At 40.3% G+C, this 14,685-nt stretch overlaps 1 protein-coding gene across 4 annotated transcripts in view; it reads right to left on the bottom strand.

The window, feature by feature from the left end:
* RALGAPB (Ral GTPase activating protein non-catalytic subunit beta) overlaps window positions 1-14,685 on the bottom strand; it is a 63,852-nt gene that overhangs the window by 27,052 nt on the left and 22,115 nt on the right. Inside the window, exons 10-17 of one of the 4 annotated variants that reach the window (XM_014260773.2) lie at window positions 11,425-11,460; window positions 9,478-9,679; window positions 7,918-8,085; window positions 7,037-7,151; window positions 6,653-6,800; window positions 3,824-3,888; window positions 3,522-3,654; window positions 1,441-1,574 (exon numbers count right to left, since the gene is read on the bottom strand). In XM_014260773.2, coding sequence (XP_014116248.1) covers window positions 1,441-1,574; window positions 3,522-3,654; window positions 3,824-3,888; window positions 6,653-6,800; window positions 7,037-7,151; window positions 7,918-8,085; window positions 9,478-9,679; window positions 11,425-11,460 — 1,001 coding nt within the window. The remainder of the gene's footprint in view (window positions 1-1,440; window positions 1,575-3,521; window positions 3,655-3,823; window positions 3,889-6,652; window positions 6,801-7,036; window positions 7,152-7,917; window positions 8,086-9,477; window positions 9,680-11,424; window positions 11,461-14,685) is intronic. The other 3 variants (XM_014260774.2, XM_005532198.3, XM_005532197.3) reach the window with 3 other exon arrangements.

The raw sequence follows: 14,685 nt of genomic DNA, 5'->3' as shown, positions 1-14,685 counted from the left end.
CCTAAGCCCGGAAACTTCTAGCTCTTTTTGTTTCTGCCTCTGAAAAGCAGCAGAACTCCAGCTGCACTCCCCCGACCCCAGGCCCGAGCTGCTGCGGCCCTCCCGGAGGCCTCCCGGGTCTGTTCCATTGCCCAGGCGGGGCCGGGCTCTCCCGGGGGCCTGGGCCTGGGCTGGGGCGGCCACGGCTGCTCGCCCCACAGCCTGAACCAGCCCGCTGCCTTTTCCAGCACTGCCGAGCTGAAATCCGACACCAGCAATACCTGCCGCGCCTTGGGCCACATTGGAACCCTTTCACTACCCAGATGAGACCTGCAGATTCAATAATTTTTCCAGAGAGAGGAAAGCGAGAGTAATCAGGATGTAAAGAGACAACATAAACCATCAAAGTCAGTGAAGGAAGGAATGACAGAAGAGAACTCCTTTCTCTACATAGACTGATGAAAAGACTATTGCACAGCTCGTACTGTTTTAACCATCAAGTTTTATCTCTATGTTGTCAGTTGGACAATGCAAAAGTTGGATGCTGGGGAGGAAGGGTTTCTGGAAGTTTTATTCTGGTTTCTTATTCCTGTAGTTTTGTTAATAAACTTTCTTTATTCCTTTTAAGTTTTGAGCCTGATTTGCCCTTCTCCTAATCCATATGTCACAGCAAGAGATTAGTAAATTTTCTGGTGATTTGTAGCTAGTGCTAAACCCACCACACCACACAAGCTGGAGAAAGCCCTGGTTCTGTATGGTGCTCTAAAAGATCCAATAATACACACTAATTCATTTCAGAACACTTTCAAATACATTCTTCAGTTCATGCTACTGCAATTGTGAATAAACACACAGTCTAATATGGCTCAGTGCTGACTTAATGTTCTAAAAGCTGCCTGATACACTTGTTTAAAGAGATCTGTTGAGTTCCTGAGGGATTATGACAGGAAATGCTGATTTGTCACACCAGATTATCATGGCTGCTCTAAGTACACTGGACATTCACTTAACAAAGGCCATATGAAGTTTAGCCTGGGCACAAGAGCTCTCAGGCAGAAAGGGACATTTTGCATCTCAACAACTCTTCTCCTCCAGCTAGCAGCTTTAATTGTTATTTGTGCTGAATGAAGAACTATGTGCAGATAAAGCTCTGAAGAAGGCAACACTTCATATTAGCAATACACTACATTTTGTCAAGCTCTAAAAGCTATTTCCAAGATGAGAAGGAAGGGGAAAAGTGGTACAACAGAAGTTTCAGCTAAGAGGTATTCCCAGGCCACATGTCCTTTGAGCCACAGTGCACTTACATTGGAAAAAACTACCTACAACAGCAGTGCTGCCTCTTTTTCATTTCCAAACAGAATAGTTGCTGACAAACTCAGCCACAGAAGTGGCATGACTTTCACCCAGGCAGGACTACAACCACCCTGTGAGAAGGGGCCATAGCACACCAAGTCTCACCTTTGCCAGTCCAGAGAGCAGCTCCAGGGCAGCCAGAGAGATACTCATGTCCTGCCTCCACTGGGAGTTGAGCCTTTGGGTTACCAGGTGAATGCTGCGGATCAGCAATCCAGCAGCTGTATCTGTATGAAGAGCTAGGATATAACCCCAAAACCACACACCACAGGGAGGGAAAATAACTAAGCATTAGTGACAAAAAGCAAAGCACAGGCACAAGGCAAAGCAGCCACAATACAGACATAAAATAAACTCTAAACATCTCAAAACTGGGTTGATGCCTTTTGCACAGGCTAACTCCCTCACATATTCTCCAGGCATTATACAAACGCATTCAGACTAGCTAGCTCAATTTAATTTTTTTTAAGACATTTTGAAAGATCTCAGAGCTCTGCTGCATTTCAGCAACAGAACAGCCAGCTTCAAGTTTTGCTATTGTACTCAAATTATCTGTCATGTTATGTCTTTTAGATTCTGGAAAATATAGGCATTGGAAATGTGTATTAAATGTCAGTAGTTATACTGAAGAACTAAGGAGCATATGTAATTTCAGATATCTGTGTCAGAAGTTAACCATTCTTTCCACACCTAATGTTTATCAAAAGCTGCACTGGTTCAATAGACACAGATAATGAAAGAACCAGTGCTAGAGAAACAATTATTTTAACCTTCTGTTTCTTTGAACCTTTAACTCAAAAACAGAAAATGTTTTAAGTATCAGTTGTTCTCACTTCAAAATACTACAAAACATAAATACTATCTGTATTGGTTAAAATTGAAGTGTGCAAATTAATGTCAGAAATAAAAAACTGCTCAATGACTAGTTATAAAGAGACATGAGAACTATGACAGATAAAGCATATCCTTCCCAATATTTAAAATACCTTATTTAACATTAAAGAACTATGTCCAATGTCACATCAGGAGCAGATTCAGGAGTTTACTATGGCTAAACCGTAACAAGAGACCATCTTGTTTTCAATTTTCTATTGCTTGAAGCATCCAGTGGAAACACAAATTCTTTTCATAAGCTCTTTACAACCTTACCTTCTCTGCACAGGAAATGTTAAAAATCCAATAAAATGAATATACTACAAAAACATATTTCAAGTTATGTCATGGTAAGATGACTCTGTAATTCAAATATTTAGAGTATTTTTTAAATCTTACAAATGAATATTTTTACAAACATTTGTCAATGAAAATCCACATAAATTCAACACACAATTCAAATTGTGTACAGAAAACTAGCACTTTGATAATTTCAAACAAGCAAATCCTGTAGGGAAAGCACCAACACATTTATATGAATCCCTAGAATATACTGAAGCCTTTCCTGATCATCTCCCTCCTCTTGCTATTTACAGAATTAGATTAAAAAAATCACCACCAAACATTTTTGGTTGGTGATGACAGAATTGTCAGTCTAGGCTACAATATAATTAACGTGATTTGTTCTCACATTTAATTGGCCAACATCAGTTAAACTGAAGACCAAAGGAGTAAATGAAATTGCAGGATTGTAACAGTCAACCAGCTTACCACACACAGATTTAGAACATGGATTTTACTACACAGAGTCAAAAATGTACAGTACAAGACATAGCAAAGTAAAGTTAATTACTAAATTATATTGTTATAACATATGACACATCACAAGCATTCTGCTTACTTGCCCTATAAAAGCCAGGGCCCCCGAAGTGCTCTTTAAATATTTAAGAAAAGGTGCTGCAGAGGTCAGGCAAGCATTTGGAATGCTATCAAAATGAATGAAGTGATTAATTTACACTTGGTGTACATGTATCTCCTTCTTGTTGACAGGAACTAAGTGTCTTGAAAACGCAAGTTAAAAGTTTGCAAACACCTTTTTCATAAGCTTTTACATTCTGATTTTGAAAATGTTAGAGTCCTTTAGTAGGGGTAAGACAACCACTTGTGAGTGCAGACTTGCAGCACACAGCCAGGCTATTCCCCTGGCTTCAAACAACTGGGCTCATTAATGCATCAGCCAGAACTAAAACAGCAAAACCCAGAAAACATCAACCTGGCAAACACGACAGGGTTTTCCAAAGAGCTGTCCTTACCATAATCCCTCAGGAGGGCCTGTGCTGGCCGCTCACTGTCAGGTGTCGTGGGCTCTGTGCTGCCACCACTTGCAGTGCTAATGCCACTGTTTGTGCGACTGTGGCTTTTGAAGAGGTTGTTTTCACCACCATTCTGCAAAGTGAAAGGCAGTTTAGAGAGATGAGAAAATTTCTAAGTTCCCCATGCTCTCAGATACAAAAAAATCAAACCTCAAGATGCTACCTGAAACCCTTTCAGTAACAGGTAAAGTGAGGAATGCATTCTTTCTGAAGAAGTAACTTCATAAACAAAAAATACTCACTGTTTCCATCTGACAGCCAATGGCTTCTAGCAGTGCTGAATCCTGAACAATATTTAACATTGCACCTGCAGAGTCAGATGGGAGAAGGTAATTATGAACTACAGTAGAATTCACTACTAAAAATTACAAAGCAGCATAGAAGGAGTAATGTAAGAGGTTTGCAGTCCTGTTTTATAAAATCTCTTATTAAAACACAGGACTTGCTTTGAGCTTAGCCATTTGAAGAAAATGAAAGCTGAGACAGAGAATGCTTTCAGCTATGTTAAAAATACTTTGAACACAGTTTAGAAAAGACTGAGAGGGGATCTCATTGTTACTTATCAATATCTCAAGGGTGGGTGTCCAGAGGACGGTGCCAGACTCTGTTTAGTAGTATCCAGCAACAGGACAAGGAGTAATGCACAAACTAAATTACAAGAAGTTCTACCTCAACACGAGGAAAATCTTCCTTCCATGGAGGGTGGCAGCACACTGGAACAGACTGCCCAGGGAGGTCATGTAGTCTCCCTCTCTGAGGACATTCAAAACCCACCTAGACAGGTTCCCGCTTCTGGTGACTCAGCCTTGGTAGGGAGTTAGACTGAATGATATCCAGAGGTCTCCTCCAGCCCCAACTGTTCTGTGATAGGTCTGTCAAATTCCTCAGTTTAGAAGGATTTTGGCTTCACAGAAAGGCTGGAGTGCTTCTTTGTCTCACACCAGACTGTGCTCATTTTAAAACTCAGGTTATGTTTAAGAATATTTATGAGAAGATGAGTTCATAATCTAAGGTGGGATACACTGAAATTCCCTCTGCCTAGAAGTTCTCCCCAGCCTCTCACTTTCCATTCTCTAATTCCCATCAGCGCCCAAAATACTGTATTCAAAAAGCTGAAGCTCTTAACTGCAGGGGTCACCAACCCCATTGTATCCAAGCTAGCCAGGACAGAGCTCTCTCTTCAACCTCAGAAAAATTTTAACTCACTTAAATCAAAACTGCTGATGTGTCTTAGCTAAACTAGAGTGAACAGCCTGTACCTGCTTGGCAGCATCACCTCCAGATGGGGAGGGAAGAATCAATAAGGACATGGACCTGAAACTGGCTGACACTGGCACATTTGGTGGCTTCAGTTTTAATTTTTCTGCCTCCTTCCCCTGCTTCATTCATCAACATTTAGGAAAACACAACTTACCCTATGAAGGGAAATGAAAGGACAAGGGGGAATGTTTTCACACAGAGAGGGCAAGGTGAGGTGGGATGGTGGGAAGAAATTCTTCTATGTGAGGGTGGGAAGACCCTGACACAGGTTGCCCAAAGAAGCTGTGGCTGCCCCATCCCTGGAAGGGTCTAAGGCCAGGCTGGACAGGGCTTGGAACAATCTGGTCTAGTGGAAGGTGTCCCTACCCAGGGAACTGGGGTGGAATAGCAGGGTGGAATGATATGAGCTTTAAGGTCTCTTCCAACCTACACCACTCTGTAATTCTATGAAATGCACCACTTGCTGCCAAGCATTTATTGGCAGATGAACAAACCTCACTTTTGTTGAGAAGCTGATAGCACATGTGAGAATTTCTGACTAAACTTGGGATTCATGAGTCCCCTGCAGCTAAAGCTAGCAGGAAATAACTTTATATATGGAAACAAGAGCTTAAGAGGAGGAATACAGGGCAAGTGAACTATCAGGGACTACAATGGGAATTATAATTCCCAGTAGAAAAGCCATTCAAGGTAGAGCACCTACCCAGCTGGCTGCAGACCAATTTGGTGTGGAGGGGCATGGGATGACAGGGGTGGGATTTAATAAAGCATCACCCTAAGGTGTCAGACACAGCACTGGAGGCGGGACAACCTCAAGTGCACAAATGCTCTGAGGGTCTCGCTTGGAAACCACAGAAATCCCCACTGCTTCACCAGCACTGGGTGCAAATTATTCTTTCATATTATTCCCCTCTAGTCTTCTGTGAGAAAATAAACTGCTTGAACTATTGCAAGGTAACCTTCCAAAAGGCTTTGCACACTTGGATTTGTTTCCCTTCCCTTAACTATGTAACATTTTCTTGCCCTCCCCCGTTAACCAGGTAAATTGTCTGCCTCCCAGAATGAGGCAGACACCTCTCTCACACCACAAGACTGTTGCCTTTTTAAACAGACTAAAGGAAAGTGGTTAGGTGCAAGAACACCACCATGTTAAATAAGCATTTCTAAAGAGAGAAGAATAAGGGGGGACAAGTAAGAATAATAGGCATGTACCTTTGTACTTACCTGAAAACATATTTAACTTGACAGATTATGCACTATCCAAGTTTTCATCTTCTACTTCCTGAGTATTCAGCATAATATTAATCCACTCACTGCCTCAAAGAACAGTTTTACAAACTCTATTCCAAAACTTTTGGATTTTGTCTGAGGATTTACACATTGCTAAACAAATGCCACCTGTATTTTGCCAATGCTGGACCACCAGTCACCAGTATGTCAATATGTTTATTAGGCTTAACTGTGCCAAAACCTATGGTTTTCTCTGAAATTCATTAGTCAGGAATCCTTCCTAAAATTATGACATTTTTTACCTACTTCCATTTCAAGTTATGACCAACTTTCTGTGCTAGAATGTGCTTTACTTTTGCCTCTACTTTTCAAGTATTACTCCACATAAAGAGAGATTAACAAAAATGTGAGGCTTTCTATGATGTTTTCATAGTATAATGGAGATTACACATATGACAACCTGCCAGGAATTTAAACCTTCTTCTTGCAAAGCAACACATCACTAATAACCACATTATCCTATGACAGATTAAGACAGACACTTCTATAATACAATTAATAAATAAGAAAGCTGAAATAACCTAGTATCATCTGAGTGTTGTTGGGATCAGTTTCTGTTTGCAAAGCTCCTATAAGGATATTCACAAGTCTCAGCTTCAAGGACAGGAATGTTACTGGTTTATCATATGCTGAGCTGTCATCATTGCTGAATTTCCCTTCCAGGACAACCTAAAGAAAAAATACACTTATTTCAGTGTCAATTAATGATCATGTCAGCAGGGTTTCAAAAGTCAACATTCACAGCACACATTGCTACTGACACCTTGTAATATGGTCTTCCTGTTTCATGTTCACTGGAAGAGTTCCAGCGCTAAAGAAAACACCCAGTACAACCCACAACCCATCCAAATACCACTCCCAGGGAAAGAAAAACAGAATGCAAAACATAGTGATAAATGTACTACCTCAGACTTTATTGTTCCAAAATGATGAGGGAGAGGCAACAGAGATAGCAAGATGTTAATGGAAGCTCTTCTTAGCTCTGTGGGGTTTACATAGATTTTAAACTTTGAGAGTTCTCTGCAAATCAAAGCATCAGACAGTTAATCAATTTTTCACAAGAATCTGGAGCCGAATGGAACTAAGTTAATATTAAATATACATCCATCCAGTGGCCTTAAGTAATTTGGAGTATGCAATGTAGCTGTTTCTGTCTAAGACCTATCCAAAAGAAGGAGTAGCTCAGATTTAAGCCCAGGAGATAAATAATGCTTTTTGTTTAAATGCCTAACATCAAAATGAAACACCATACCAAGACATAACACATACATTAAAGAAGGCATGCAGAAGACTACTATTAAGTGCCTAACTTAGCAAAACATAGGTGTCTATAAAGCTCTGATCAGAACCTACTCCAATTTTATCAGTCTAAATTATCAACTTTTCCATTTAATGATGCGTAAGATTACTTACTGAATACACTGCAACAACAGCCACTAATGAGTATCTTGTGAAAGTTTACTTTAAAATCAATAGGCTTTCAATATATTTTTTACATATTTCAATATATTTTCCTATTCTTCAAGGCACTGCTTTGCATCAATGAGTAGGGAGCAAACAACTCACATATTTAATTTAAAATAAGCACAATTATTACTTTAAAGAAAATTGCATTAAATAAAAATGAAAATTTGAGCTCACACAGTGTTGCTATTATCACCATCAAATACACAAACACTGTGGGCCCCACACTGCAGAATTTCTTTGGTGAAATTACACAGGAATGACAAAAAAAAAACCACCTCCCAACATTTCTGATGATGTCTATATGGAAATGGTAATTTACCTGTCAGGTAAAATAGTTTCCAGAGCCGAAATGAAGTAGGGAACCACAACATCAATGCCTTTCAGGTCACAGCAGAACAGAGGAGGGGAGTTTAGAATAACACTGGCAAGAACAGGGTGGCAAACGAAATCTGCTATCTGCAAACCCTGAATTAAAAGCATGTAAAATCTGACAAAGAAAGATAAGATTTAATTATTTGCACATAAAATCATCAGAATCCCACATGATTCTGCAGCCACTATTTGACCTTGTCTATATAAAATAGAGTAAGTTTCAAAAACAGAGATAGGAAACATTGATGTAAGTGTTCCCCTGCATTACTTGAGTACAGGCAAGCACACCTGACCAGCTTAATAAACTCTCACAAATGACAGGTATTGCATATGAAAAGCCACTGTAGCACAGTTTTACTGAAATCTTTGACTTGTTGCAACACCCAGACTGAGAGCTGAGTAAGCACAACCAGCTGGTTACTAACAATTGATCGCCTGCTCCCCACTACTCTCCAAGTAAGGGTGGGAGCAAGACCTTGATTTTAACTCCCCAATATGAGAAAAATACTGTGAAATCTTGGGGGAGGCAGTGGATAGGACAAGGAACAGGGTATCAGGACAAGACACACTGATCAGCAATTTGGAAAACGAGACCAATCATAACCATCATAACCACTTCAAATGAAAAAGCAAGGGCAGAAACCCAGCTGTCCATCACCCTAGAGCAGTTAGCTTCTTTTGCAGCCTCTTGTTAGAGAACATGTATGCCCTCTTAATTGTTTCAAAAGTCTAGGAGACACAAAGGAATCCCACTGACTGGCCAAAAGAAATATGAACTATCTATACAAAAAATACTACAACATTCAAGAAATAAAATTGTTCAGTCTTCTGGGAAGTTTTAATGCCATCTGGGACATATGTACCTGAACAGTTTGAGAATCATTGATTTAAAACTGATTCTCTGCCTCTAGCATTTGCTATTTTACGTAACAAAAATTTGTGAAAAAGGTATACTACAACAGGCAAACTGCTTTATTTTCTCAGAAATAAAACTGAACACAGTGGTAGTTCAAACACAACTGTTTCAAATAATGGGATATTACTATATTTCAATATTCAGAGCGTGAAAAAAACCTACAAAAAACAAAACCAAATTTTGTGGTATTTGACAACACAAGAACCTTTGTAGTCTAATAAAGTGTACAAAGTCTTATGCCTGCACACTCCTTTTTTCCATGTGAATAATATTCAGTGACAAATTAAACAAAAATAAAAATGCAGGAGGCAAGAAACTGCCAAAGAAAATTTTCCTTCCAGCTGGAGGCACTTTAAGGTACTCTCCTTCAACTGAAACTTGAAGAAAACACAGTGAAAAGCTGCATCATGAAAATGTGAGAGGAAGACAGTGCTGGGCTTAGCCAAGAATCCCACCTCCAGCCTCTGAAGGCCAGCTAGGGGTTTTTAAACTGGTAACACAGGATTCACACAGCAAGTGAATGCTATTCACTGGGAATTAGTCTGTATCTTAAAGTTACACCAATAAAGCAACTGGAAGATAGGTTAGTACCGGGATAGGTAAGCTGGTAATATTTCCTCCCCAGTCTTCTTGCTACAAAATATCCTACACAGTGTCCCGCATGCCTCTGCCCTTCCTGCTTCATAGTTGTCTGGGAATTCACTTGCATCAAACATGGGGTTGGAAGCCATAGTGTCTGTGGACATTTGGGATCCTTTCCGGCGGAACTCCACACTAGCCTGCGTCGCTATAGCTGGGAAGAGAAAAAACAGCATTTCACTGTGCGTGATAATGTACAGAATAGGCTCATGGGATCCTGGACACAAAGATCAAGTCCAATTTAATAGTTAACATGAAGCTATTAGTTCACTGTATTTGAGCCAGTGCCTCTGTTTAGGAAGTGTTTGTGGGTGTACCTAACTTGTTTTCTTCATAAGGATGACAACAACTGACCTTCATATCCTGGAGGCTGTCCCAACTTTTTGCTGGGAAGAGAGCACTTATATCCAAATACTAGCTTCCTACCCTCTCTGAAAGGGCAAGGATCTGCCTCACCTGGCTCTTGTCCCCACAAAAATGAAATGCCACTTTCCCTTGCTCCCTTAAAAAACAAACAAAAAAATTTGATGGTGCTATTACTATTGACCTCCAAAGAAGTGCTTAACTTCCAGCCAGCCAACTCATCTCATGCTGCCCTGAACACCAAGCAGCTTTGATCCAGTTTTGTTGTACAAACATAGTTATTAAAAAAACAATCAAAAAATTTTAAGGTCCCGTATGAGAAAGGGAAGATTGTGGAATCCCATTCTCCTAATTTGGTCCCTCTCTCCTCATGTGATCACTAAAACTGCCAAATAAGAGAGCCTCCAAACAGCAGCTACCACGGCCTGGCTGTCTCCTGCTCCCTATCCTACAGGAAGCTCCATGACCCTCTCAGAGGGTCCTAACCTGGTTCTGCCCAGCTGTGTGCTCCCTCCCCACAGGCCAGTTCTGCCAGTCCACACCACTCGAATCCAATTCAAGTCTTCCTGGAGAGATTTCTGGTCTCTCTTTCACACGTCAGCATTGTTTGGATGCAAGACCACTCGCTCTGTTGACTCCATGCTTTCTTCCAGGATTGCTACCAAAACAAAATATATACTGCACTCAATGTGATTTTTTTTTCAAATTTTTTTCCTCTTCCTTGGACAGCTTTGCTCTAGGATTACTAACATCTTAAAGAGTGTGTTCTTGTTTTTAGCTAAGATTAGATGGATTTCCAAAACTTTTATAAACTACAAAAGCAAACAGCAGACAATGTGTGCTCCCATAATCACACCTATGTGTTGCTACCAGCAAAAGAAAGCAACTTCTGTCTCAGCTCTGGGACACTGGGGAACTGCAGGTTCACAGTCAGCCTTGCTAACAAAGGCATGTTAACACTTTAGCAACTGGAATACCTGATAATTTACAGATAGGATGCTTTTTTGTTTTGTTTTAAAGGAAATGTCTTAATGACAAGTGCCTACTCCTAATTTTTTGTTCTCAAATTTATCATTTAACCGACGTTTACCTCATAAATTTTCATTGATGTTAAGTAGCAAATAAGTACAAATCTTTATGTATCTTCCCATGAGCCATTTTTTGTCCTAAATAAGCTATCCAGCAATATACTGTAGTTGGAAAAAAACACTACATGCACAATGCATACAAATCAAACACTAGGTCTGTAAAATAAGCTTTAAGTAAAAAAAACATGGTTAGTGCAAAGTCCTGAAATTCATGACATGATCACAGACTAAAATACAGAAAAGATGGGACTGATTCAGGCAGATTAATTTGCTTTTGCCAACAATCCTCCCCATTCAAAAACACACACAAAAAAAATTACTTGTCTTTTTCAAGTAAAAGTGCAAAAGCTACAAGAGACAATGAGAATGAATTTACAAATAAAACATGGGATTATGGAAAAAAAAAAGCATGACCGCAATTAAGGAAAAGCTACTGGTTCCTACTTACAAGATTTATAAGAAAGAAGAATTTGGATAAAAGATGCTGCAAGATAATAGAAATAAAATGGAAACAAATCAAAGGACAGCAGTAGTTATAAAATACTTTTAAGATGGTGAAATTGTAATATAAGTTAAGAAGCTTTTAGCTTTTTAAAAAATAGATTAAAAGCTTTATGATACAGCAAGCTCGTTAAACACATAGGAAACTGGCATACAGGTCCAAAATTATGGTTTTGAAAGTACCATGCAAAACAATGAACAAAAAGTTACAAAATACGACTAAAATTTAGAGCTGTTCATATCAACATACACCAGTTCTTTAACAGAATGTACAAACCATTCTCAGCTCACAGACCTGTCCCCATATCACAGTGCACATGGAGCATAAACCAGGTTATCCTAAGGCTCCTCTGAACTGGGGTATTGCAGGGGGAAAGTTACTTACCTGCAATCTCCTCACAGCAGTACTCCTGCTTCCAAACCAGGAGCTCCCAACAGGATTACAGCTCCCATTTCTCTAAGCCAAGTTGCTAACAACCAGAATATCTGAGCATGCCTCCCCTGACCATCAGCTTCATTAACAATCTTCCAAAGCAGAAACAAAAAGTAGAACACTCCCAGAAATATTAACACCTCAAACACCATCCAGAGAAAGAAGAGAGCAAGAACTCCAGCAGCCAGGCACTACCCATCAGCTGGGGAGAGCTACTTCTTTGAACAGGCAGGGTCAAACCTGTTAAAAAGCCCCTCAGCAGCACTCACTACAAACCCAGACAGGGCTGCTTAGAATTAGCTTCTAGAGCCCCAGAAACATTCTATGGGACATTAATGACAGTAGGGACAGAAAAGGTGAGGATAATGATGTACCTCAAGGCTCCTCCACTGCCAACAGCCCCTGGGCAATACCAACAAACCCCTGAAGTGTCTCCTTCAGCTGCTATAAACTGCAAAGCCAGCACCCTTTAGGTACAAGGATGGAGAATAAGCCCATCAGATTGAAAGATTCAGTTGCTGAAATGGTGGCACAAGGTGCTGGTGAGCTTCTCCAAATTCTCAGAGGCTGAGGACAGTAGGTAGCAGTAGCATGCACTGTATGGCCAAGCCTGTCTGAAACACATCCTGCCACTGAATCTGCCCTAGCACAGATATACACACACCCCAAGCTGTCATTCTTTGGTTAACCTCATACAGGCTCTGTAGCCAATTTTCTATGAAGGTGTTATCTGTCATAGGGATCTATTTATCCCACACTATCAGCTACATAAATGCCACATACCCATCTAACGACTATGCCAGCAGGATCCAGCTGCTTTCAAACCATCTGTGCATCTTCCAACAGGCCATTTTTACTTTCTCACCACAACACAGTGATGTTTATCAGCTGTCCACCATAAAGCTTCACCATTAAAGTCTGTGTGCAGAAACTAAAACCTGATAAGGACACTCAAGGCCCAAAAGCATCATGCCAGTGATGGCAAGATCATTGCTCTGCTTCAGAATCCAAACAATGACGCAAGATTACGTTGAAGGACAGGGCTCAAAGAGCAAAGAGAACAACTGCTTTACCAGCAGCCAAGTGTATACAGATGACTTCCAGCTAATCTTGAGAGAGAACAATTCTCTCTTCCCAAAGTCAGACAAAACCAGAACAACCACAAACGTGGAATACCTACAGTTTTCCAGTTAAGAGTTGGTACAAGAAATTCACCCATGAGATGAAAGAAAATTGAAAACCCATGAGGCAGCAGTTAACCTGACAGAATCAGGAAAGCTGAGGCTGAAGGGGCCTCTGGAGATAGTCAGCCCTCCCCTGCAAAGCAGGGTCATGTAGACTAAAGTTCAGTTACCCTTCCATCCATTTAGATGGTCTTTCACCTCAAGACTTACAAAAAACTTGACATTTTTTCCACCCATCATTTTTCATTTCTTCCTTTCTGGAGAGTTCCAGTGGTAAAACATGAGGTCCCAGGACAAGGAAAAAAGGAAAGGTAGAGGGGTTCTCATTCACATCAGCCTTGACCATGTGCTCTTTATGTCCTAGAGCTCATCAAAAAGGTGCACTGTAAGATGGGACAAGGACAATGTGTTTGGCCGTGTGTGTCAGCAGGAGTTGTTTAAAAAGACCAAACTAAATTCTGAACTAGAATTTAGAACTAGACCACAGCTCATCCACAGGGCCCCTGGTAGGCACTGCACTGAGCTCATTAATCTCTCTTTGGTAATCACATTGTAGGGATTCTCACCGAGACTGGGCCACATTACAGAAGAGGAGAGAGAAACCTGCAAGTGCAGCAAACACTTGACTAAATTCCCGTAAGTTAATTCTGTCTTCCAAATTGCTAAAAAAGCAGGACATGACACAGCCAGGTTCCTGGGAGTCCACCAACATCATTGTCTCAGAACCACTGCTGCTAACACACAGCAGATCACGCGTTGTGCTAAGACTGGTCTTGCAACAGACAGATTAACTCAATTTCAAACAGCTGCCTCTAGTTTTCAGAAAGCCAGTAAATATTCCTGTAAGGCTAGTAACACAACAATTTTCTGATTGCTATTAGGTGATTTAAGACATTGCAAATATGAACAGAAGGTCCTGGAACACCTTCAAGGAAGTTAAACCTTTTGATTTTGGATGACTGTGTACTTCTGCCCTCTTAACAACACAGAATGTTTACAGCTTACGCTTTTGCGTAAGCATCATCTCAGCTGACATCCTTCCTTTACAGGTTAAGCATTTCATTGAAATCACTCAAGAAACAGGTTATGTCAAAATTAAAATGATCTAATCAATCTGAAAAGCACTAAATGTAGCAATACATTAAATGCATATGCAACCAAATACACAAGGCAAGGATGCCTTGCTCCTTCCTAAACTCAGCTCTTTCCCTAGTCATGAGTCACAGGCCTTTTACAAAGAGATTCCAAACTCCTACCACAGAACCTCACAAAGAACACTTCCAAAAACAATGTGATACATACCTAAAAACACCTTTAGAAGATCCTAAATACTAAGCTTTCACACAGGAACTTGACACAATAAACAAGGAAGTTTAACTGCTGCTGTCAAGTCCCACTACACATCCAACTTGTACAACAAATGTCTTTCCCCTATTTTTCTTAGGACAGTGAGTTACTGACTGATTGATAGATCTCCTGGAAAAGTTAGCAGACATTCAGAATACACAAGGAACAGTAAATGCAAGGAGTGAGAAAGATTAGTCTTTTCTGAGTATTATCAACAAAAGTAAGAAGAGAGCTAAAAAGCTTC

Source organism: Pseudopodoces humilis, chromosome 19 (assembly GCF_049639895.1).
Source record: "Pseudopodoces humilis isolate 2021_Gansu_Grassland_sample_001 chromosome 19, ASM4963989v1, whole genome shotgun sequence".
Classification (NCBI taxonomy): Eukaryota; Metazoa; Chordata; class Aves; order Passeriformes; family Paridae; genus Pseudopodoces; species Pseudopodoces humilis.
Note: the sequence above shows the minus strand (reverse complement) of the source record. Positions and strands in the feature narration are given on the sequence as shown.